The 25,220-nt window shown below is 40.1% G+C and overlaps 4 protein-coding genes across 13 annotated transcripts in view; 2 read left to right on the top strand and 2 right to left on the bottom strand.

Annotated features, from left to right (window-relative positions):
• Positions 1-5,045, bottom strand: part of itsn1 (intersectin 1 (SH3 domain protein)) — a 58,448-nt gene extending 53,403 nt beyond the window's left edge. For 5 of the 6 annotated variants that reach the window (XM_053676132.1, XM_053676135.1, XM_053676136.1 and 2 more), the window contains exon 1: positions 4,905-5,043. The gene's annotated coding sequence lies outside the window, so the exon portion shown is untranslated. Of the gene's footprint in view, positions 1-509; positions 977-4,904 lie in introns of all 6 variants that reach the window. The other variant, XM_053676133.1, reaches the window with a different exon arrangement.
• A 31-nt stretch (positions 5,046-5,076) lies between these two features.
• Positions 5,077-12,637, top strand: cryzl1 (crystallin, zeta (quinone reductase)-like 1). Of its 3 annotated transcripts, none has more exons than XM_017457336.3 (14): positions 5,077-5,175; positions 5,705-5,776; positions 7,415-7,492; positions 7,591-7,663; positions 7,759-7,803; positions 7,901-7,969; positions 8,074-8,207; positions 9,837-9,948; positions 10,096-10,116; positions 10,219-10,317; positions 10,407-10,519; positions 10,660-10,765; positions 11,939-11,984; positions 12,351-12,637. In XM_017457336.3, exons 1-14 carry the CDS (start codon positions 5,116-5,118, stop codon positions 12,448-12,450), a joined length of 1,128 nt encoding a protein of 375 aa, XP_017312825.1. In that variant the 5' UTR covers positions 5,077-5,115; the 3' UTR covers positions 12,451-12,637. The 3 variants fall into 3 exon arrangements, with proteins under 3 accessions (XP_017312825.1, XP_017312826.1, XP_017312827.1); XM_017457338.3 differs by having other exon boundaries at positions 5,102-5,206; XM_017457337.3 differs by lacking the exon at positions 10,096-10,116.
• Positions 12,638-13,534: 897 nt separating this feature from the next.
• Positions 13,535-21,177, bottom strand: setd4 (SET domain containing 4). 2 transcript variants are annotated; one of them, XM_017457334.3, is made up of 10 exons: positions 20,906-21,177; positions 19,506-19,601; positions 19,385-19,422; positions 18,774-18,862; positions 18,087-18,516; positions 16,212-16,386; positions 16,042-16,123; positions 15,787-15,867; positions 15,556-15,679; positions 13,535-14,050 (listed from the first exon to the last, which is right to left on the bottom strand). In XM_017457334.3, the coding sequence occupies exons 1-10, from the start codon at positions 20,970-20,972 to the stop codon at positions 13,907-13,909; spliced, it is 1,326 nt and encodes a 441-aa protein (XP_017312823.1). In that variant the 5' UTR covers positions 20,973-21,177; the 3' UTR covers positions 13,535-13,906. The 2 variants fall into 2 exon arrangements, with proteins under 2 accessions (XP_017312823.1, XP_017312824.1); XM_017457335.3 differs by having other exon boundaries at positions 18,093-18,516.
• Positions 21,164-24,229, top strand: cbr1 (carbonyl reductase 1). Of its 2 annotated transcripts, none has more exons than XM_017457340.3 (4): positions 21,164-21,295; positions 21,427-21,742; positions 22,305-22,412; positions 23,378-24,229. In XM_017457340.3, the coding sequence occupies exons 2-4, from the start codon at positions 21,457-21,459 to the stop codon at positions 23,812-23,814; spliced, it is 831 nt and encodes a 276-aa protein (XP_017312829.1). In that variant the 5' UTR covers positions 21,164-21,295; positions 21,427-21,456; the 3' UTR covers positions 23,815-24,229. The 2 variants fall into 2 exon arrangements, with proteins under 2 accessions (XP_017312829.1, XP_017312830.1); XM_017457341.2 differs by having other exon boundaries at positions 21,191-21,295; positions 21,452-21,742.
• The last annotated feature ends 991 nt before the right edge of the window (positions 24,230-25,220 follow it).

The following is a 25,220-nucleotide window of genomic DNA, read 5'->3' as shown; positions in this document are numbered from 1 at the left end:
ACATATGCATATATATAATTTATTTTAGCTTATATATATAAAAAAGTATTTGCATTAATTTTTATGGATATACATAATTTTATGGGAAAATTCCAACTGCACTAAACATTACCGTACTACACGACAAATCACAGTTACCAAGTACTTATTACCAAGACTCAAAGTTTGACCGATTACGATTGCCATGTTTATTATGTCTATTTATACAGGAAAATATCAAGGAAGTTAATGACTGACTGTGATCACCTCAATCACGATCGCAAACATTTACAAAGATGTGGTAATGTGATAACAATGACAGGTCTATTAACTACTGTATTTGTTTATTTATTTAAAAAGGAGGACCTAGCAGGCTATAAAATAGGTATAATAAATAGGGATATGATACAGTGTCATTATCGGGAATGACGATGACTGGATTTTTACCGGATCAGATTGGCTTTCCAATGTAATTCGCTGATGTGTTTTGTCCAGTCCACGTGTGTGATGATGAATCACATGACACATACCGTGTACGTGAACGTAGGACACGATCTGTCTTAAAGCATGCTGCTGCCTGAGAGTCAGTTCACATCAATGCTGCGTATCGACCAATACTCAAACGTCCGATATAGGTGTCGTATCAAAAAAAAAAAAAAAAAAGTAGAAGAAAGAACGAACGAACATGCCCGTGATACAGGGGGATACAGTGGCTTAGTGGTTAGCATGTTTGCCTCACACGTCCAGGGTTGGAGGTTCGCCCGGTGTACATGGATTTTGTATGTTCTCCCTGTGCTTCGGGGGTTTCCTTTAAGTACTCCAGTTTCCTCCCCAGTCCACAGACATGTGCTGTAGGCTGATTGGCATTTCCAAATTGTCCATAGTGTGCGAGTGTGTGTGTGATTGTGCCATGCGATGGGTTGGCACCCTGTCCAGGGTGTCCCCCGCCTTGTGCCCCCAGAGTCCCCTGGGACAGGCTCCAGGCTCCCTCACGACCCTGTGTAAAATAAGCGGTAGAGAAAATGAATGGATGGATGGATGTCAGATACAGTGTTGAACTCGGGTTACTTGGGTACACAGTTTTCCTCTGGGTTCTCTGGTTTCCACCATAAACACGTGCCGAAAGCACCGCATGGTGTGAACGAGTGTGCGAATGTGTGTGTTTGTGGTTTCTCATCCAGAAGAGAAGTTCCTGCTCGATCATGATCCTGACGCGTTACTGAAGATGAATGAATGAACACAACTAATAATTCATGATGTCCTTTACAGTGTGAAATCCATCAGCGGTGTTTTTAATTAGTTTAATTAATAAAGTGTGGTGTTGTTCCATGACTTACTGTATGATGAAATGAAACCGTCAAACTCTAACACCTCTACGATGAGAAGCAGGGTTGTTACAGCGTCACGGTGAGTCACGGAGCACGATCAGACACTTAACCCCCCCCGAAATGCTGATTAAAAAGCATTTTTTTGTAACGATAAATTTCCTTACTTCACCGGTTCTGAGCTCATCTTTGGTGTCCAGTTTCAACTCCCTGAACATTTCACAACCCCCTTCCCCTCTGGACTCACCTTTGAGTTTAAACCGAACCGAATTTGGTTGGAAGCGTGAAAGATTTCTCATCTAAAGATTTCTTATCGCGTTATACTACACTGATCTCTGCACTGAAAACCTTTCGGCGTTGTTAAATCCGCTTTTGATCTAAACGTGTTACCTCCGGTATTATAACGACCATCAAACACACAGAATACCAGCTCTGCAGACTAAAACTAACACAAACTACTGGTGATTTTGGTTAAGCAGTGATGCACATCGCCACGCTAGTTTGATTTTTTGCAGCGATACTGTAAATAGTGACAGTGTAAGAGGTTTTATGGAAAAGTCGTTCTCAAAAATAGCTTTCGAAGAAAGAACAATTATAGGATTTGATCTTGTTATTTTATATATATATATATATATATATATATATATATATATATATATATATATATATATATATATATATAAACACATACACACACACACACAAATATACTTTCCTATAAAGTATTAGTAATAAAGTTTTCCTGTCATTGGATGATGCGTTTCTAAACGGGTGACTAATACCATGAAACTGTGATGTTTTTAGTCTAGGCGTGAAATTTTCAGCCTTAATTCAATGAAACATCACCATGGCGATTTCCCAAAATCCCACACATCAGCGTTTTTCATGCATTACTATGCAACCACACACCCAACCCTTGCATGAGACAGAATGTACACTAGACTTTAAAGGTGCATTAGGTAAGATTAGCCTTTTTTCTCCCGAAGATTAAGTGTCTAACTGTTCAGTGGGTTCGAAGTTTAAATGTTTTTTTTTTTTTAAGTTCTTGAGCCATTCACCCTCATGTTCGCGATGCTCCGGCCCAGGACCTACAGTAGTATGTATCCATCAAAGCTGCGAACGTAACTCCTGCGTAAAATTGAAATATCGCTTAAAGCATTTGTGAATAAAGCATAGTTTCCGTCCCATGGAAGTCACTGTGGCTCCTTTCCCCCCCCAGTACAATAAACGACCTGCGGACGAAACGCGATCACAAACCTCACGTTATTTTGCGATCGGAGATGGATGCATTATATTTGGGAAAGGAACGATGTGACAGTGAGGAAATTTCCTCACTGGTTAATCGTGTCACAACACTGGTAACACCGGTGTTACTGGGTGGGGGTCGTTGGTACTTTTCCCTCTCGCTTTTAAATCTCTTTTGAATGCCCGTGAGGACGTGCGCATTTCAGTTTTGCTTTGAATTAGCAGCAATTTGTGGGCGGCAATTGCTTGAATAGTGGATTCGTTATTAATTTTAACAAAAAACACAACAAAACAGTACAATGACAAACTCGATAATATTAACTACATGATTTTTATTACTATAAAAAGGCCAAACGACAGTGGGGGCGGTGCCGCAGTGAGTGAGTTATGTAATCAGTGTGCGGCCCAAACACCGTGTAACACCGACTATCGCAGCAAGACTAGAAACGTATCAGTGTGTGAGACAGTTCTGGGAGGCAATTATGCCAAACCGTTTCGATGACAGACGTTTGGCTCAGACATTTCAGGACGAAAACAAAATTAGGAGATATTGTGCAACGAGACCAGTCCGCTGATTATTCTAGTTATATCGACAGAAAAACTCGTTTCTGAGCCAATTATCCAATCACACGATCTGTTGGCACAAAGTCACACGAGTTTTTTTTCCCACAATGCGCATCGAGGAATTTATTTGGTCAACATGCTTCCATCATAATTTATGCACGTCATAATTTTATTCGAAGAGAAAAATTATACGCCTCAATTGAACTTGAATTTTTCCGTGCTCGTTATGCGACATCCCAAAATTCACATAAAATTGCGTGGGTGGAAAATCACAGCTAGTGTCTCTGAAATAATGACTGACAGGAGGGTCAACAAACATAAACAAGCTTTCCGGACCAGAAGTCCGTTTTCCAAATGGGTTTCTCAGCTACTTAATACACTTTAATTAAAAGTTCACCTATTGTGGTTTTGAAACGTGCCAAATTTTGTTTGAGAGGTCAAAGGTCATCCAAGGTCAAAAAACATTTTAATGTGCTAATAATTAGAACTGGAGCATTACCCTTTGTTCCGAGTGTCACAAATGACTCCTTAAATGATCTGTTCGAAAAGATTCATTCTGAACTCCTCCTTTCAGAGAGCATACTCTGCTCTGATTGGTCAGCTGTCCCAGTCTGTTCTGAGCAGCCAATGAAGACGAGAGGCGGGGCTTTTTGTTACAAACCTATGTAGATTAGTACTGGAAGTATAAATTCTGGAATTATTAACTATGACCCGTTTCAGAATCAGTTCCTTCTTTTGGGAGTCAAAAGCTTTGCAGACTTTTTGTTTTACATTCACAAACAGTTCTATAACACACTACATGAAAGGTAATATTTGGAAAAACCATAATAGGTGCACTTTAAAGCCAGGATTTAATTAATCCCTTGTTTGTTTGGGGGGTTTTTTTGTAGAAAACAATTCTCCTATTGCACCTTTAAGGAGTACAGCTGTGTCTCCTGCACAAGCAGACAGATTTTTATGAACAGATCACTACATTCTGCACAAACTAACTCCATTCAGCAGTCCAGGACAGAGCTCAGTACAACTAGTCTCACACACACACACTCCTCATCAGATGTCACCGTCACCAGCCCGTAATTATTCATAGCATGTTCTTCACCGGGCATGGGCGTAGATTAGATTAATGTCGGTAGAAGTGCTTCTCAGTGGTGTATTAGCCGCTAGGTAGAGAGTTAGCAGAATCCCAGCTAAGGTCATGCACTACACACAGCTAACCTTCATCAACATCAAGACAGCAAACCAACCCGTCTCTAAACACCCTGACTACACCCTCATTGATCTTAATGATGAAGATCATCTATATCTGATGAGGATGCAGAAAACAGGACATGCAGCTCCTAGCTAGCGTTAGCAGCTCTGCTCAGTTAATCTATTCAGATGAAAGAAAGGCTACGTTTAATCACCACAGAAAATCCCCCCACAAGCCTGTTTGATAATGTATCGGGTTTTATATATATATATATATATATATATATATATATATATATATATATATATATATATATATATATAATGCTATGATGAGAACAAATCTCTCACGTCCTAAAAATCCTCAGCCCTAGCGCACTTAAAAAGTACGCAGTGCCGACCCAGGGCTGTACTCGGTAGTGCACACTGTGTAGTGTGGAAGTATGCAGATGTAGCCTTAGCCTTAGCCGTGGCACGCAGCGCGAGCGCCACTACGGTGATTTTCTCCTCACAACGACGGTAGCTAAGGCGCTTGTCAAGGAAGGAAAAAAAAAAGAAAAGAAAATAAAGAATACGCGGCCTGTGAGGGAACATTTCTCTTACCTCATCGTTCATTTTCCATCTTACAGAAGTTGTTGGTTGTGGGAACGAACCAAAAAAAGGCGCCGAAGCAAATTAAATCCTTTTTAATTGATGAATTATTTCGGTTTTTCCCCCCTTTACACCCCGCTCTCTGCCCTCCCTGCAGCCGCCGGATGGCTTCACTACGCAATGTTGGAATTTCACAAGTATCGCGAGATTGTGCGAGACGACGATGACGTCATTGTTTGGCTCACAGGAGGTGATCATCAACATCATCCAGGAAGGGAAAAAGGTATCTTGCAAAAAATAAAAATAAATAAAAGGTACTGCTGTATTTCTAAAGCGTTTGTGTTTGTGTAATTTATTAAATAAGTCGATTTACCAACGCTGGAGGTTTGTTACACTGATTTGATGTCATTTGTGCAATTCGTTACGTTAGCTAGCCATTTTGGCGTTTTTAACGGTGTATTAATTAATTGTGAGGCTGTATCCCAAATCGAAGCTTTTGGCGTCTGTAGTGCACTACATAGGCTATAAATCGTTATTGTATACTTAAATATGTAAAAGCGTTGTGGATTCATTCAGGACTGTGACAGTTCAGCTTAGCTGCTTGTTTTATTTGGTATAATTATGTTTGCGAAATTAAGTCAATGTTTCCAAATCCAGTCCTGGAAAGCCCTTGCTCTGAATAGTATTTAACCACTAATCTAACTCAGTGTCTCAATTTATCACCTGGATCAAGTACACCAAAATTGTGAAGATCATGTGATCAGCAGGATTCATTGGATTAACTGTTGTTTCTCACTGAACCTTTTTGCTAGAAATCCGGAATGAAAGGGCTGTACTGCAAGCTGGGTGAAGCCAAGGAGCTGAAGTTTATTATACAGGAGACAGTGAGTATCGACAGCATTGTGCATTGCAGCATAGGTAGTTTCACATTAGAACGAGACACTTTATAAGGTAACCCTACTGTATATAGGTATACAAATACCGACTGAAGCAGATCTGTCACTATACATAACATCAGCCTCCTTCTCCTACCTCCATCAGTAGAAAGGGGCCAATACGTCATGAGCAGGTATTATTTGGGTGGCAATTTATTTTGCACATACTTTTGAAATTTGAAAAGCAGTAATTTAAAAGTGTTCGTTAATTAATGATTAATTAAAATGACAGGAATCCACTTTATTTATGCAAATGTCCTGATTTTCAAAAGGAAAATACATGAACGTTGTTGATTTTCAGTACAGTAATGAGAATAGTATTGCTTTTCGGTGGCACGGAGAAAAGCAAAACCTTCACTGTATTAGGTCATTTGACCTCTTCTGTGTAAAAGAATAAACAAGGAATTGATTTCTCACGCCCAGAGTGTATGTAATGTATCCCTTTGCATTGTGCTTCACTTCCGTCACTGTGTAGAAACCATGCCACACTGAAATGCAATCACTGTCCAATCAGAGATCTAAGCAATACTCGGGAGCATGGTCATGAACAGGGGCTGGCTGAATCTGGGAGCTTAAGTTTCACTTTCCATATAAAGGATCGTTATCATACCTTTTGTATGATACCTGCCTAATAAGTAGGAATAATAAGTCAAAGTAGCATCCATATGAATGCCAGGACCCGAGGTTTCACAGCAGGACATTGCCCAGAGCATCACACTTTCTCCGCCAGCTTGACTTATTCCCATAGTGAATTCTGGTGCCACTTCTTCCAGAGGTAAGTGACACACACGCATCTGGCCGTCCATATGGTGTGAAAGAAATTGTGATTCATCAAAGCAGGCCACCCTCTTCCATTGCTTCATGGTCCGGTTCTGATGCTCACGCGCCCATTTTAGGTGCTTTCGGCAGTGGACAGGGGTCAGCATGGGCACTCTGACCCATCTGTGGCGACACAGCCGCATAATCACCAAGCTGCAGTGCACTGTGTGTCCTAACACCTTTCTATCATTGCCAGGGTAGCATGGTTAATTATTCATAATTTATTAATCATACAGTGCTGCTGTAGCTCTTCTGTGGGATCAGACCGGACAGGCTAGCCTTCGCTTCCCGCACACATCAATGAGCCTTGGGTGCCCATGACCCTGTCACTGGTTCACTGGTTGTCCTTCCTTGGATCAGTTTTGGTAGGTAGTAACCACTGCAGCCTGGGGAACACCTCACAAGACCTGCCATTTTGGAGATGCTCTGACCCAGTGGTTTAGCATTCATAATTTGGGCCTTGTCAGAATCGCTCAGATCCTTACACTTGCCCATTTTTCCTGCTTCCAGCACATCATCTTCAAGAACCGATTGTTCACATGCTGCCTAATACATCCCACCCCTTGACAGGTGCCACTGTAATGAGATAATCAATTTTATTCACTTCACCTGTCACTGCTTTTTATGTTATAGCTGATCTGTGTATATCTACAGTATAAAGTGCACCCATATGCTGGGTTTACCTGATGCAATAGCCAATAAGTGTAGTTCTTGTACTATTACTAGTTATTCAGATATTCCCATTGTGTCTGTTGTCTTTATTAACAGAGTATAGCTGCAACTATTGGTGATCATCAAGTCAAAGTTCAAGTCAAAGGCTGTTCGCTTAGTCCTGTGGACATTAAGGTGAGTGCTCACTCGGTCAGTCTGCTGTGACATGACTCTTTCCCCCAGATTTCAATGTGTAGATCACACCAGCACAAACAAATCTGTCTGTTTTTCAGCTGTGTGAGGATTTAAAGCTGCAGAGGGAACATGTCCCGGTCGGGCGAGAGGTGGCAGGAGTCGTGCTCCAAGGTTACATTTCTAATCTTGCCTTGACATTTTGTCGAATGATCTATACACATTTCTTGTCATTATAGTGTAACAGTTTTATCTTCTCAACAATGCAGTGGGACCCAAAGTGACCTTCTTCCAGCCTGATGATGAAGTTGTGGGTAGGAACTATATGATTGGCCAATGCATGTCTGGGAACTCTGTAATGCATGACATTTATTATTCATTTTTAAAATCTATTTTTAAATCATTTTTCAGGTATTCTTCCCCTGGATGCTGAGATGTCTGGCCTTTGCGATGTCGTCCTTGTGGATGAATATAATTTAGGTCAATTCAGTGACAGATATCACTAATGACATTAATATGAGAAGTATTTACCATGCTGCTAGTATGTATGTCTCACAATAGTGTGTGGGTGTGTGTTTGGACAGTTCAGAAACCCGAGAAGGTTAGCTGGTTTGAAGCTGCTGGAGCAATTAAAGATGGTCTCAGGGCCTACACAGCGCTACACACCCTGGCCCGCATGGCTGTCGGACACACGCTGCTTGTACTGGATGGGGCGAGTGTAAGTTAATGCCTGTTGTTTATTAAATAGGTTTCCTAAAGGAAGTACACCGTGCTTGCGATGAACTAAACATGATGACAAAAGGAAGGATTGAAGGAAGGAAAGCAAAAAAAAAAGGAAGAAATGGAAGAATAGTAAAAGAATTAAAGATAAAAGAAGGAAAGAGAGAAAAAGGGAGAATCAGAGATCATTAGAAACGCAAGGAGGATAGAAAAGGAGAGAAAAGCATAAAGAAATGGAATAATTAAAAAAAGGAATAGTCTGAATTAAGCAGAAAGAAAACCGGAGAAATTTTTAAAAGAGAGTATGAAGAAGAGAAAACAAAGAAGAGAGTAGCTTTACAGTGTGCACTTGCTCTGTGTGTGTGTGTGTGGGGGGGGGGGGGGGGGGGGGGTTTGTGGGTGTGGGGCTGTGTGTGTCTGGGGCTGTGTGTGTGTCTGGGGCTGTGTGTGTGTCTGGGGCTGTGTGTGTGTCTGGGGCTGTGTGTGTGTCTGGGGCTGTGTGTGTGTCTGGGGCTGTGTGTGTGGGTGGCTAATGTAGAACTGCTCTCCATTACGCTCCCTGGGATATTTTCAGCAGGCATTTACAGTTCAAACTGACAGACGTAACGTCACCTGTTTTAGTGAGACAAACTCAAACTGATTCAAATGTCAAAAAGAATTCAGTGTGATACTAAAGATCTGTCATTTATGCATTTACCAAGAACACATTCACCAGGTAGTAATAGACATATCATTTCAAACTACAATCTAATTATAGTTAAAAGCTACAAAAAAAAGCTTTGTAACCCTTTAATGTCATGAGCTGTTGAAGCTCAGAAAGATCAGATTAACTTTGTCATATGTTTCGATTTTATCACACAGACAAAATTAATTGTCAGAAATATGGAAGTATAATAGTGCCAAATGTCCTGAAGGCAAAATCGCATGTTGAATTACATAAATTGAATAAAAAACATATCGCAATAACTATACTTGAATTTTTCTGCCCAGCAATTTGACCCAAATTGGAAAAAAAACAAATACAGCAATATCAAATCTTGAATTAGTTTCTTCTGCAACTCATTGGGTTTGTATATTTTGATTGAAAAAAAATTCCAGCGTTCAAAATTCAATGCACACATATTCACCTTCATAACCTACAGTTCCAAAATATTCAGTTGTTAAAATACCATCTTCATTATTCGTCAGGTAATATTTCAACACATTATTTTTCAACCTCACAAATTCAGGCTGCAAAAATGCAGGTCTTAAAATTCGGGTCTTAAAATTCAAGCCTTCACATCATTTGGCACTATTATACTTCCATACAGAAATTCAGTCAAAGGACTGTGGAAACATACTGTGTAACATACTCTGCTGTAGCTGGAATTCTGACCAGATTTGGGATTCTTATGGTTTTAAATGTTAAATTATTGTTTTCATACAATTCTTGATATATTCTAATTGTTTCATTGGTGCATATTTGTTGAGGTTTTGAGCTAATTTAAACTTACCAGTCCTCTATAAGATGATTAAAAGTGTATAAAGAACTTCTAATATTTCAGTACAAATTGTGATCAGATGATAACTAGGGAAGGTAAGGTTATTAACTTACCCATGCACCATTGCACATGTTTTATGTATTTAGCCCTTTGGAGTGCTAGCCATCCAGCTAGCCCATTACCACGGGGTGAAAGTCCTCACGACTGCCATATCCCCGGACGAACATAAGTTTCTGGAACATCTTCGACCGAATGTAGGTAAGAAGGTGAAACGTAATTCTGTGATGCTTTGATTCTTTCAAAGATAGTCCTTCACTGGCTATCCTTACCATATCCTTCATCACTGTGTCTTTAGCTCTTTAATTTTTCTCTATCTTATGATCTCTCTCCTCGCACTTGCACAAGGTGTGCTAGAATCACTTGTAGGTGAGTGTTTAATGGTCTGAGTGCCTGACTTGGGGGCGTGTCAACAATAATACTATTAGGTTACACTTTCACTCCTTAAGTTGCTCATTTTTGTAAATAAAGCCAGGGTGATTGGAGTCTGGGACTCAAAAGTGGACCTAGTGGACTCATGCCTGGAAGAGACTGGAGGACTTGGGGTGGACATAGTCATTGATGCAGGAGGTACTTAAACCAGATTTGTCCATTACCAAGGAGCATTTAACAACGAACAGGCTGCTGTCAGACATTTGTCTGTTTTCCTCTCCAACCAGTGAGGCTTTACGAAGAGGAACCGGAGGTCAAGAAACATCTCCCACACAAGCACGACATCATCTCTCTTCTTGCAGTTGGGGGTCACTGGGTCACTACAGAAGACAACTTGCAGGTGAATAATTAACCATGCTACTCTGACATTACTCTAAAGCAACGTCATTATCAATCAGCTGATATACTGTAAGACCCAAGACAAGCTGAGATACACCTCTGTTTGTCATTAATGCATCTATCGCTGTTTGTTCTGTTCAGCTGGATCCTCCAGACAGTCGCACTCTCTTCTTGAAGGCCGCCTCCATCTCCTTTCTAAATGAAGAAGTGTGGGAAGCGTCCATGGCCAGACAGGGCCGATATCTCCGTATCCTTATGAAACCACTCGGGCCATCGTGCAGTTCAACCTTTATTCAATTTGTACTGGCCAAGATGCTCAAATGACTACTATAAAAGCACTGATCTGATTGTCGCCTTCTTATCGCTATTTTTTTCAGGTCTAAAATGTTTTAATCAGATCCATAATCTTTTCCTCGTATAAATAGTTCTCTTTCGTATATAAATAAAATTGCCAATTCGGTATATATTCTTAGCGATTTGTTCGCGTGAATGTGTCCTGGATCTTTTTCTTCATTTTGTCCATGGATGTTTTCATGTTTGATGTTTATTAAATGATGTTAATAAGGAAAAAATTTAATATCATGATACGTCAAGATGGTTTGACCATACATAAGATGCATTACAATACTTACACTGTACAAAAAGTTGACAAAAACTTCATTTAAATGTAACAAATAAAACATGGTTCGGTGTACTGTTATAGAAAAATAGTCAACGCATGGTGTGCTGTGGCCCGACACAAGGCAGAGTTACCGTTACCACCCAGAAGTTAATTATCTTCCTATAACAGTGCATCTTAAAGCATTTTTTTCCTCGTAAACAACAGCAATTTACCACCAGTTACATTTTTTAAAAACGTAAAAAATTAACGAATGACACGGCCTTCTTTTAAATGTAACTATAACCAGTAAATGTTGTGGAACATCCGCAAGACAGGTTAGCTTCTGTTATCACGTGCTTTATAGCAGCTATAAACATTTATTCTCAGAACAGCCCTTTTTTTTTTTCTTTCTCTTGAAGACACTGCAGACTCCTTCCATAATTGTTAAGCAAACATCTCTTCACAATATGAACAATTGTACATTCTTTGTTAAATAACACACTTTTTAAAACAAATCTGTTTATTAATAGTTTTACCTTAGCGTAGAAAGGATGATTCCCATCCCTAAACGAGTCCAAAGTCCATCCTGCATACAGACTAGATTTTTTTAGGCCAAGCATAAACATGTCCTAAGGACAAAGTTTGAAATGAAACTTTGCAGTTCTGCTAATGCAGCTTAGAGCTTACAGTAGGCATATGGCTGAATTGTGTTTGAGCCTGGAGGAAGTTTTTGTTCTGTCCTTGGGCTACTAGACAGCTGTTGTATCCATGCGACAGCCTGCTGAAACTGGGTTATATGCCTTCAGTGATTTCTCTCAGATATTATGAAGGATGTAGTGGAGAAGCTATCAACAGGCATCTTCAGGTAAGATTAAAATCAATATGGAGTGTTAATAAATTAATTACATGGTAGTACATCTTCTTGAGAGTACTGCAAGTATTATCTGTAGTTCTAACACTGAGTGACTTCAGCAGTAAGTTGTCATTTTTGTATCGTGAATAATATGAAATATTTATGTGGACATTCCATAAAAATATCATGAGAACATTGCTTTTAATGTAGCACTAATGTTTTGCTACCGTTTTGTTCTTTATTAAACTTAAATGCGTATTGTGTACGTGTCATTTCACCCAGCGTTGTGGGTAGTACATGTAAAAGTGATAAATATATAAAATTAATATATATATTTGAAGATAGAAACATTTGTGTGATGCTTTAAATCTTTTGTAGGCCAGTGTTGGAAAACCCTGTGCCGTTGTACGAAGCCACGGTTTCTATGGAGATGGTGCAGAGACGGCAAGTCAGAAAGCGAGTTGTGGTGAAGCTTTAAATATCCCAGATCTACAAGGTCCATCATTCCATAAAATGATTATAAGTAAAAACTAAATACAAATATGCTGCTTTTTTTCAGCAGTCATTAATGTGTGTCTCTCCTGACAGATAGCAAAAGATTACGACTTAAAAGAATTCTATACAAATGTTCTGCTATTAAATCTTTTGTAATTATCATTATTAAAGTCTGCGTGTCTTATTTGTTTGCGGTGTTGGTTAGAAATGCACTCTGAACCTGCTAAAAGGGAAAATAGGGAATAAACTTTTTTTGTATGGCACATTGTAAAATTGTACACTGAATAGTTCGACATACTAAAAGAGTTTGTTCTGCTTTCTGTAATAATATTAACCAACATCCATGATACTATAGGCCTGCTGTTACTCATGTGTACATTTTATTTGTAGCACCAATGGCTTTGTTAGAGAAGACTCTGGGTAGAAGGTACTCTACATCAATCTAGGACTAGTTTTATCCAAAACATGCCCTAGTTTAGAGTTAAAATCTGGGGCATGTCAAATCATGCATAGCTACTTGAAAATTTGCATTTATGTATTGAGTTAAAGCAGTGTTTCTTCCCAATACCAAAAATGGTAAACAAACCCATAAGAGTTGTAACGCTTTCATTCAAACCTAAAAAAAAAATTAGAATTATATATGTCATCTGTCCTAAGTAATGTGTACTTTGATTGGATAATGTGTGCTTACTCTAACTACTTCTAGGATTTTGGGGGAAAATGGATGATGGAGTAAATAATCCACCTTGTTCATATTCATTACATCTGTGACTGTATTTCACATGCAGCTTCTCAATCGCTGTTGATGACGGTTACGGAAGTAACAGTGCCATAGGCTGAAAATATGAGCCCTAACGCACATGCAATCTAGAGGGCAATTCACTCACACTAATAGGCTGCATGAATCTACTCTCTGGGCTAGAATAAAATCAGCCCCAGTGTATGTCATTTTCTTACAACCACCACTGGTGGTGCTGTAGTGCTTAGCTACACAAAAGTACAAAACAATCCACTTTAAGACATTTGTTAACAGCAAATAATCTGATGTGGATGCTAAAAATGAAACCTTACATTGATGTTAACTTTAATCTTCGAAAGACACAGGAACGGTTTAACCCTGCTAGCCTATTGATACCCGCCAGCTCTTCATGTCCATTCCAGAAGTTTCCAAACTGACATGCTCCTGTTTAGACCAAGTCTGTTGAACATTTGTAAGATGAGGAACGAAGAAAACCCAGCAGCACAAAAAAATTTGCTTATTTTTAAGACCGACACACCAAACTCCAAAGCTCCCATAGTGAGTAGCTATTCTTCATACCAAGAAATGTCACAGTTCCCTTTGCTCTGACTTGGCTCAGTTCTCCAGGTCTTGGCAGGAACACACGTAGTGACAATATCCTCCGGATCCTTTAATGTTCCATGTTCTGAGTCCTGTTTGGTCACCATGGCGATGACTGAGGCAGAAGGTTTCGGAGAACTTGTTTGGAGCGTTCTAAAATCGCTTGTTCCTCTCGTCTCAGACCCTCGACCAAGCAGAGCTGCTCCAGCCGAGCCCCGTCAGCACCATCTTTGAGCTGAGCTATCTGAAGATACAAGCAAGCTAAAGATTACAAAACTATCAATCCAAGTATTCTGTATGAACGACATTTCCAGTAGCACTTTAATTTGTTCACTTTTTAGTGTTCATTTTATAATTGTAATAACTGACAAATTGGGCAAATGCAAAAATAAATAAATAAATAATTTGACCCAAGTGACAAACACAGACAATATTAATACACTAAAATCCTCTGGAAAGTCGAATCCCATGCGGCAGTAAAACAAAAGTATTTCTGTTTTGAACTGTAAACTATTTGAACTGGTACAGAGGTCAATTTTCAGGTCACGCCAAGATTTGTTTATGTGGGTTGAGAAACAAAATGGAACCAGTGTTTCTTTCAACACCATAAACACATCACCAACATAAAACAAACAGGACAGATTGTTTGGGTGGAATCTGGACTTTACAGTCATAACATTTATTTCTCAAATCCGGCGTTTTGTAAGGCATACATGCAACAAATCAAAAAACTATCACTCGTTTTCTGTACACACTTGAGGTGTCATATTTCTTATGTTGTGTGTTTCACGTCATTTACTGTGTTGAATGAAGAGTTTTGCCTGCACTGGCTTTATGAAAACCTTACAGCAGAAGGAAGCCTTGTTTTACTGTGTGCAGCGTTGTGGGAATAAATTATACGTTTTCAACGATTTAGTACATTTATCACTGACTAAAACATTAAGAGTATGACTAGACCATGGGAAGGTAGACCTGACTAACCAGAACACTGCAAAAGCTTGGAAATTGATTCTGGTTTTGAAATTTTATCATCTCTATTATTATAGCAATATGTGATATGAGAATTTGTAATAAAATGTGACGGCATCTTCCATGGTAAGTTCTGTTTATCTGATCCTGCCTGTGGTTTTCTTTAGTGAATTGCTAAAGTAAAATGCTTTTCAAATGTTCTCACTTCTTTACTGAATGGATTACAGTAATTAATGCATTCGTTATGAATGAATCAATTGTGGACACTCGTACACCGGTATCTACATCGAGATTTGTATATACTCTCGTTTTAACTTGTGATTTCTTGGAAAACTGTCAAACGATTAGCGATGAAATCCTAGTGATGAGGCTTATTCAAAATTTGCATCCAAATAAATGTTTTTTTATAATTCTTACGACCCACAAAAATTCTGCCAGTTCTCTACTGATAAGGTGTAGGTGACTCATATCTTGCCAAAATACATATCTTCCCACAAATATGCCAGTAGGTGGATTGGCTACTCTAAATTGTCCCTAGGTGTGAACGTGTGTGTGCAATTCAATTGACTGGCATCAAAAACCTGGGCATATTCCCGCTTTGTACTCAGTGTAACCATGGAACCATGACTAGGACAAGGCGGTTACTGGAGATGAATGAATGGACAAATCAGTTATCACCTCCCATCTTGATTTACTGTTTCAAAAGGAAACATATGCATATACAGAATCAAATCATCATCCTTGAGGCACTTCATGGTCATTTTAATGATGAATACTCACCCTCGCAAGAGCATTGCTATTGTCATCACAGAGATGCTGGCATAGCATTTGGGCCTTGAGGATGCACCAGTCCTCTCTGTCCTGGCTCACTGGTGCCCCCAGGAGGATACTTTTCCAACAGGAGCTGCAGAAGATGTGTATACTAGTATTTGGGTTTTTTTGCTTTCAATGGCCAAATTAATTATGAAGCAGGCAGTACAATGTAAGCAGACCATCTTTAACGTGTCTTACTATTGTTCTGGCTTCATGGACAGTAGCCTAAGTGCCGTCATCAGCCTCCAGGATGGCCCGTCCACACCAAATGTTAGGTTTCTTCACCAGAGAGAAAGATCAGACGTACATCGCATAAGCTTGACTTATATAGTGGAACAAGTCATGAGTCCTGGAACTTTTCAAATAGCTTATTTAAAATAACTTTTAGCGTTTACTATCTGTCTCATTCTTGGGAGATTTAATATTCAGTGTTAAAAAGAAAATAAATCAAACCTTAGAAAATCATTGTCCTTCAGGAAGAGAAGTTTCTGCTCTAGCTGTCTGTCTGCTTCCTTAAGACACATCTTCAGAGTTCCTATAGAAAGCAATGAAAAGATGAAAAATGTCAATTATGCAACCACCCCACATTCTGTGCACTTTGCTAAAAGTCATGGCACCCTCACCCAAGTCAACGTACACCACGCTGTGTTGATTACCAGAAGCAACAAAACCGTACTCCAAAACGAGCCGCTGGTTGTCATGGGGACCGTAGCAGATGAAGGCTTGCTGGAATTTCTTACAGCCGTGAACACTTCTGATCTCATAGCAACGGGACAGCTCGTTGAACCCTGCATGAACCTGACAAGAAGAAAATACATTGCAGTACTTCTGTACAGCTCATACAATTCGTCCAAAACATTCTCTTTTTCAAGGAATTGCTGATGTTCTTTCCATGGCACACTGAAAAATAAAAAGCAGCCCAATGCAGAGCTTGAGTTCTAGCTCAGAGACACTGGAATAAATACAGTAACCACAGCAAAAGTGATTGCGTCATCATAATGGCACACAACAATATCAAGCAAATGCTCTTAGACTAAGAGCATTTGGTTAAGCAGCTTTTGAGGTTGTAGTGAAATTATAGATGAACAGGCCTGTTAAATTTCATTTCAATTCACCCCACACAATTTGATGACAAAATGATGATGAAATGAAAATAACACAATAAAACCTTATCAATACACTAAACATTTTGTAAAGTCGGCACCCTATCATTATTTGTTCCTTCATGCTTCATTTGTACTGGTACAATTATTATTTTATTTTTATTTTACTTAGTAGTACCTACTAAGCGTGGCTCAAGGTCCCTTTCAAGACCATTCAAACTAAATGTTCCTCAGTGGTGGAATGAACTTCCAACCTCAATCCGGACCACAGAATCTCTCACCATCTTCAAAAAACAGCTAAAGACCCACCTTTTCCGTGAACACCTAACCAACACATAATAAATAAATAAATAAATAATAAAAATAAAATTAAAATTACTCTGGCACTTACACCTCTACTCTGCGCACTTTGCTTCTTCTGGAACTCAATTAAAGATCTTGTATGGTAGCACTACTCGTATTGTTCTCTGCTTGATATATCGCTTTGCTTGTATTTCCTCATTTGTAAGTCGCTTTGGATAAAAGCGTCTGCTAAATGAATAAATGTAAATGTAATGTATTCCTTTTATATCACGGATATTTGCCAATGATTACAATTTGCCATTGGTAGCAAATGAGCCAATGATTACAAAGTCTTGCCCTGAAGACTTTCCCACAGTGGAAAACCTCAAGAAACAGCTTCATCACTGACTGTTAAAGTGCTCACACTGGAGACTCCTTCCATAAATGCTAAATAAAAGTCTTCTCACAGAAAATGTCACTTATATTTAATTACAGCTATATTGTGTTTAATAGCAACACATTTTTAACTGTGTTTATTATCATGTGCAGCATCCACCATACAAGTCCCTGTAAATGAGCTGTTACTATAGAAATGATAATGTATTAGAACTGGCAGCTGGAACTACTGTCAGAGCTGCTGTTATAGAAAATTACTAAACACCTATTAATCAATAATGTAGCACAATGTGGCTTTTGATGGCACAAACACAGCATCATTCTTTTTGGATTTTGTTTTATGCACTACACAAGCCACTCGACCCAACCAGGAAACCCCACCCCCAGAACCATTATTACATGTTGGTACCGGTAACCGGAGCCATTGGTACTAGACCAGTGATAACTGGAAAAACCACAGTTTGACGTTCTGGTTCTCTATACACAGGCCCTTTTTGTACTACTGGAATAGAGTGAATACTGAAACACTGTAAAATTGAGAGAAATATTTCAGTCACCACTGTCACAGGTAAAATTACATCCATGAAACAGTTCTGGAAAGTCCCAGCACGTTAAAGTTGAGGGTTTTTTTTTTCTTCTCTAACACCGCTGCTTCAAGCCATCACTTCTGAGTTTAAATTCTCTTCCAAACAAAGCAAGACAGAGCATTTGTTTTACCTGTACCTCAGGACAATGGTTCAGTAAGTCCAGATAAGGTGCCAGTGCAAAGACATCCTTCTCCCGTGAGAGGAAATCGCTCTGGGCCTGCTCCATATACACCGTACGAGTATTGACACTGCACCATGCCCACCGGACTGCATCCTGAGTAAACACTACCTCTACAGGCTGAGTAAAAATGGGCTGAAGGGACAAGAAGAACGGCAGCGAAGAGGAATAAAGCTCCTCGAACTGTTCTTTTTGTGTCACAGCCTTTTTCCGTACATCTAGAGGCAAGAGGTCCATGATGTCATTTGAGAAGTAAACTGGGCATGTATAGGATTTCGGGAGGACTTTAATGTAAGGGCTCCATTCTGCCGAATCTCCGTAATATCTCTCAGCAATAAGGAAAGAACAAAGTGCGATGAGAGGAGATACTGGTGGCTTCCACCTGTAGAGACACAGGACAGGCAGAAAAAAAATCAAATCAAGACCATTTTTATTGTCATTCCATGCCAATATTAAATGTCATGCTTTCCTTCACTATAGCGCAAATAAAAAAAAGACATGTTTATAGAGAGTCTCTGTACAGTGTGTAATACACCAGTATCATCATTATTTAATCTATACAATCACAATTTTGTCCGCTTCAGTACTTCTCCTTGACTGGAATTAAAAGACCAAACAGTTAAAGTGAGACATTAGGACCTCTTTATGTATTCGCCCATGTAACTCTTCAGAACTGAGCTTGTAGTCAGCAAACACCTCTCGGGTAAGGAAATCACCAACTCGTTGGCCTGTAATCAGAGATATAACAGCAGAGAAAAGGAAGTTAAATCAAATTTGCACATTTTCCATCCATCCCTCCATCCATGCCGCGTATCCTACACAGGGTCACAGGGATCCTGGAGCCTGTCCCAGGGGTATTCCCTTCCCGTTCCCTGGAATATAAATGACAGGCTGTGTTTTTTTGTCTTATCAACTTCAAGAGATAGAAAAAAAGAGAGGCTGGTGAGGAATTCCTCTTTACAGATGTTATGATGCAAGTGATAACAGGAACTAACTTGTTTCATGGACATTCCACGGTGTTAAATGTAACCAAACAGCAAAAAGTATTTGCCCCTCCTGGTTTACTCTATTTCTGCATATTAGTCCCACTAAGTGATTTCAAATCCTGATACAAAATGTAAGACAACATGAGGAAACACAAAACATTTTATTTATTTTTTTTAATGATCATTTAGATTTTTGACAAAAACTATACATTCAGTACTTAAGTCTGTGTGTGTATGTGTTATAGAATTCAGGTTGTAAACTACCTTAATGGGTTGTGTAGCCATCAGCCCTCTTCCTGTATCTGGACCAAACATGGACAGCGTCAGATTACAATTAACATCAGAACACTTCTGCTAACAACGATAAGGTTAGTTTATCTGTTACCTGTAAAGCTCGCTGGAATTAAACACTTAGAGCTGAATCCTTTTTGTTTAAGCCATCTTCTCAAGTCCACGAAGGGTGCTTCATGAGACAGCGTCACTAAAAGAGGCACAAAAATCAAAATGCACAAATCAGTCAGTATGAGTCACTGCGAGCCGCCAGATGGTGCCGGGAGGCGCATAGAAATTCTAGAACATTTTTATCATTTTTTTTTTACCTGTATGTAAACTGGGATTGTGAACCTTTACACTATGATTTACATAAAAATGAGAAACATTAATAAATTAAATCAATTATACACAGCACACTAAGACACACACCAACCAGAGACATCTGTTGATATACTAGTGTGCAGTACTGTTAGCCACACGCTGATAATACCAAGACTATTTAAAATGGATATAGTTCTTAGATGGAGGACATACTGTAGTCTATTATCCGAGAAAGTTAATACAGAAGATCCTAGTGTGAAAAAAAAACTAAACTGCGAAAATTTGACACCTCTAGGGACCCACAAAGGGGTGCACCCTACACAAGGGGGTCACAAAGGGGTGCACCCTACACAAGGGGTGTCACAAAGGGATGCACCCTACACAAGGGGGTCACAAAGGGGTGCACCCTACACAAGGGGTGTCACAAAGGGATGCACCCTACACAAGGGGGTCACAAAGGGATGCACCCTACACAAGGGGGTGTCACAAAGGGATGCACCCTACACAAGGGGGTGTCACAAAGGGGTGCACCCTACACAAGGGGGTGTCACAAAGGGGTGCACCCTACACAAGGGGGTGTCACAAAGGGGTGCACCCTACACAAGCGGGTGTCGCAAAGGGGTGCACCCTACACAAGGGGGTGTCGCAAAGGGATGCACCCTACACAAGGGGGTCACAAAGGGATGCACCCTACACAAGGGGGTCACAAAGGGGTGCACCCTACACAAGGGGGTCACAAAGGAGTGCACCCTACACAAGGGGGTCACAAAGGGGTGCACCCTACACAAGGGGGGCCTCAAGCTGAAAAAGTTTGAGAACTGACCTAAGTGATAACACAGAGACATTCCATATCAAATATCTGGGATAAAACCGTACTGTACCTGTAAAAGGATAAAAACTACAATGTTATTTAATCAGTAATTTTTTTTTTTAGAGTTTGCATATTTGTTGTGGTATAAAAAGAATAAAACACGTGTATGTGACGTGTTGTTCTTGGAAAATAAGGAACTTGGGAGGTATATATATAATATAGGTATATATATAATATAGGTATAATATCAGCCCTCCACATCACATCACATAGTCATAGATTATTTTCCCTTAACAGCACACCAAGTTATGTACTGATGTTCACTACAAATCTGTTGTAATCCAGAACTGAAAATCTAAACAAGAAAAGAAAAGAGTTACCATTTATCGTCTCTACTCGTTTCTTCCTTCTCTTCTTCCTTTCTCTTCTTCCACTTCTGTTCTTCATCGTGTGTGTAGCCTGGTGTTCGGGTTATCTCACTGCTTTCCCGCTCAAGGCAGTCATTTCACGTTCCATAGCTAACACTGTGTCTTTATTAAACTTCATTAAACTTCCTAAAGTGACTTAACGTAAGTGAAATATTAACACTCTTCACTACGCCACTCTCCTCGAACACATGTGTGTCGGAGCTGGTGACGTCACTGCGTCCTTTACGTGAACGCGAACTTCCGGGTCGATCATAGGTCCGGTAGGAAATAAACAGGCTTGTTTTTCCGGTTCTGCGCGGTGCCTCAGTTGTTTCAAGTGTCTCTCAGCTTTGCGTTAAGACGGTAATTTTCTGAATCTAATTCATTCTCACGCGTGCATCTTTTATTACCGGTCGTGCATTAACGTACTAATTGACTACTGCGTTGAGTTAAAACGCTCGAGCCAGAGGTACAGTAACTGTGTGTCTGTTCAGCCCTCGGGCCGTTTCTTGATTGCAGGCAAGATGTCGGTGCGGAAAGTTGCGCTCGTGACAGGCTCGAACAAAGGCATCGGGCTGGCGGTGGTGCGCGCGCTGTGCAAACAGTATGACGGAGACGTGTACCTGACGGCGCGCGACGTAGAGCGCGGGACGGCGGCCGTGGACGGGCTGAAAGCGGAAGGACTGGCGCCGCTTTTCCGCCAGCTGGACATCACGGACCCCGCGAGCGTGCGCGCGGCGCGTGACTTCTTCAAAGCGGAGTACGGCGGCGTGGACGTGCTCATCAACAATGCGGGGATCGCCTTCAAAAGTAAATAAAGAAATGTGCGGAAGTGCACTGAAATGAGCACGCGGACTGGTTTGCGTGATCACAGTGGAAAAGGTTACACCAGGGATTCCCTGCTGAAAAAAAAACAATAGAACTGACATTTGTAATGGGTTTACTGGTTATAATGGGAATTGTATTGGTTTTAATGGAAACTGTAATGGTCCCTGTGGGTCTCTACTGATAATTTGTTGTCTTTACTGGTGGCATGTTATGTCTACTAGTAATGGTAATGGTTTTAATGGTTAACAGCTGATGGATTGTAATGGTATTGTAGTGGAAACCATTAGAATTTCTGGGATGATTTCTGTTTGTCTTTGGTTGTTTTTCAGCACAGGTGCGAGTCTCCTGTTTTGCTTTATTGAATTAGCTTAAATTTTAAACAGTGACGACTGTGATTTTTATGTGATGCTATTTTGTGCACACTCAAGCCACATTTAAATTAAGAGTGTACACACTATTTTAATCACTATCCAAACTTGCTTAAATGTTATTGCGTCTCACTCTGGAATTCACAAGACTCCCTTTCTTATCTTGCATGTAACAGTGGCTGATAAAACACCGTTTGGTATCCAGGCTGAAGTGACGCTCAAGTCTAATTTCTTCGCCACTAGAGATATGTGCAACGAGTTCCTTCCTATCATCAAGCCAGGAGGTGAGTCAGATCCTCCCCCTTGTTTCGAGTAGTTGTATCGTATCACTTCTGATTGAAAATGTATGATCAAGATGCAATGCTGAAATCTCTCGAAGATCTAGAGCACCAGTTCCCAACCAGGTCCTGGAAAACCACCTGCCCTGTACATTTTAGTGTTTTTCCTCCTCTAACTCACCCACTTCAACTCTTGAAGGACTGTTAATTAGCTGATTAGTCGAATGAGGTGAGTTGAGAGCAGGGAAATGGGTATTCATGGGGAATACCATTGGGAATTCCATGGCAGTTATTTCATAATGTATTTATTGGGGAATATCCATAATCCATTGGATTAGTCAACTCCTTGTAAAATATCATTCACATTTGCAATTTAGAAAGAAAGAAATGTCACATATACATTGGAGCACAGTGAAACTCTTTTCACTGGGGTTAGAGTGCAGGGTCAGCCATGACACGACGCCCCTGAAGCAGAGAGGGTTAAGGGCCTTGCTCAAGGGCCCAACAGTGGCAGCTTGGTGGTGCTGGGGCTCGAACCCCCAACCTTCCGATTAGTAACCCAGATCCTCAAGAAATATATATTGTGTAAATATGCACATTGGAAAAGCACTAAACCATTCATATGCTCTGATTTAGTGCCATTGCAACCAAAGACAGTCAACATCAACGTTTGCCAGTTTGAGAAATATTTGATTAAAATGACAGCGTGTGACCGCTGCTACGTGGCACGTATTCAAGTCACCAATAGGAGGAGGACATAGGTTGATGCAAAATTCACTTGACCGCTACAAATACGCTAGTGGCGATAGCGAAGCATAAATGGAATGGAAATCTCTCAGTACAAATCCGAATTCAAATGATTTCAGATGTTTCAGATTCAAATGTTTCTTTAAAAAATGCCAATACGCTCTTAGACATGAACAGAGGTAACGCATCTCTCTCACTCAATCTCAGTCACTTTCTCCTCATAGGAAGAGTGGTGAACGTTTCCAGCGTGATGGGTTCCATCGCTCTGAGCCGCTGCAGCCCGGAGCTCCAGGCTCGCTTCCGCAGCAATGACATCACAGAGGAAGAGCTGGTGGGGCTGATGGAGCGCTTCGTGAAGGATGCTAAGGAAAATGCACACACTCAAAGAGGCTGGCCTGAGACCGCGTATGGCATGTCCAAGACCGGCCTGACTACCCTGACCAGGATCCAAGCCCGGAGACTCACGCAGGAGAGGGCTGGGGACGAGATCCTGTGCAATGCCTGCTGTCCAGGCTGGGTCAGGACCGACATGGCTGGGCCAAATGCTACAAAGTCTCCAGATGAGGGCGCCATCACTCCAGTCTATCTAGCTCTTCTACCACCTGGGTCCAAGGAACCCCATGGGCAGTTTGTGTCAGAAAAGCAGGTGCAGGCCTGGTGAGCATATGTGTTTGCTTGACAATAAGCCAGTTTGGTTTTTCTGTGCATTAATGAGACGATCATTGAAACACTCCTTGGCATGTGTGCTGAATAAAATAAAACAATACAATCTGTGTCAGTCTGAATAGTTCACACAACCAGATAAGAGGATTGATTTATTGATTCAAGATCTTTATCATTGTATTTGTGCCTTATTCAGTTGATAATTAATATGTTTATAATTACACCATTTATCATATCCATCACCAATGTTAATGATTTATACTCATGGCTTGTGGACTATAAACTAAAATAAATATTTTCACATTCATGTTCCTTTCATTCTACAAATGTTATCATCAAAAATATTTTTTGTTTTAAAACACTACTATGCATGGCTTCTGACCATAAACTAAATAAAAGACTTTTCTATACAATGGACTCTAGAATTATTGGCACCCTTCATGAAATCAAGCAAGAATAGATACCATATCCAATGAGTGAAACTTTAAAGACAGTGTATGAAAAAGAAACAATTTTCTTATAGAATATGTGGTGGAAATTCACCTGTAAAATGAGAAACCACTACCAACACTTGAATGTGCTCAAGAAAATATTTTATTCAATCAGCAGTTGCGCATGAGCCCAGTTAGACACTCATATCTTAAATATGGGAAAATAGGAAATACACCTATAAGAATTTGAAGAGACCAAACTCGGGCAAAACATGTATTCCTTTATGAGTAAGCTACTTAAGAACTGATAAACAAGTCAGAAGCACTTCTGTTGAAGCTTGAAGGTCTGTAAACATGACTCAGCATGATAATCACATGCCTCTGCTGCCTTTGTATCTCCAACAGGATACTATACGGTGAAAAACAAGAATTTGACTCTAGACAGCAACATTACTGATAGAGGATAAGAGTAACACCAAAATGACTTTTTAAGATAGGAGTGATAATCTTTTCTGAGATAACAATTTCATTCACGTTCTTGCATTCCTCGTGTCTCATAGCGAGACCCTTTCCTCCCTTCCTGCCGCCATAACATGGATTGGTTTCCATGTCACAGGGAGGACTGGTGTCACAGGAGTTGGTGTCACATGGGGAGGATTGCTTTCTTTAGCTTCATGATTCATCAGTCTACTCCCCAAAGACAATAGATTCTGCTTTTAGACATGCACTTATAACAATATATACGATATATAAAGTTACTACAGGGCTGCATTATATCAGGGTTAAGTAAACTGGTGGGAGAAAATGAATAGCTTAGAATGCGATTTGTGAGTATGGAAGTGTAAGTGTGTTACGCAACCATGTTCACATCAATAATAGAGACTCACATTGTACATTCAAGGCCATGGTTTCTGTTATGATTAGGGTTGACAGAAAGTATCTATATCCTCCCTTTGGCACTTGTTTGGCACAC

This window comes from Ictalurus punctatus, chromosome 26 (genome assembly GCF_001660625.3).
Source record: "Ictalurus punctatus breed USDA103 chromosome 26, Coco_2.0, whole genome shotgun sequence".
In the NCBI taxonomy this organism is placed as follows: Eukaryota; Metazoa; Chordata; class Actinopteri; order Siluriformes; family Ictaluridae; genus Ictalurus; species Ictalurus punctatus.
Note: the sequence above shows the minus strand (reverse complement) of the source record. Positions and strands in the feature narration are given on the sequence as shown.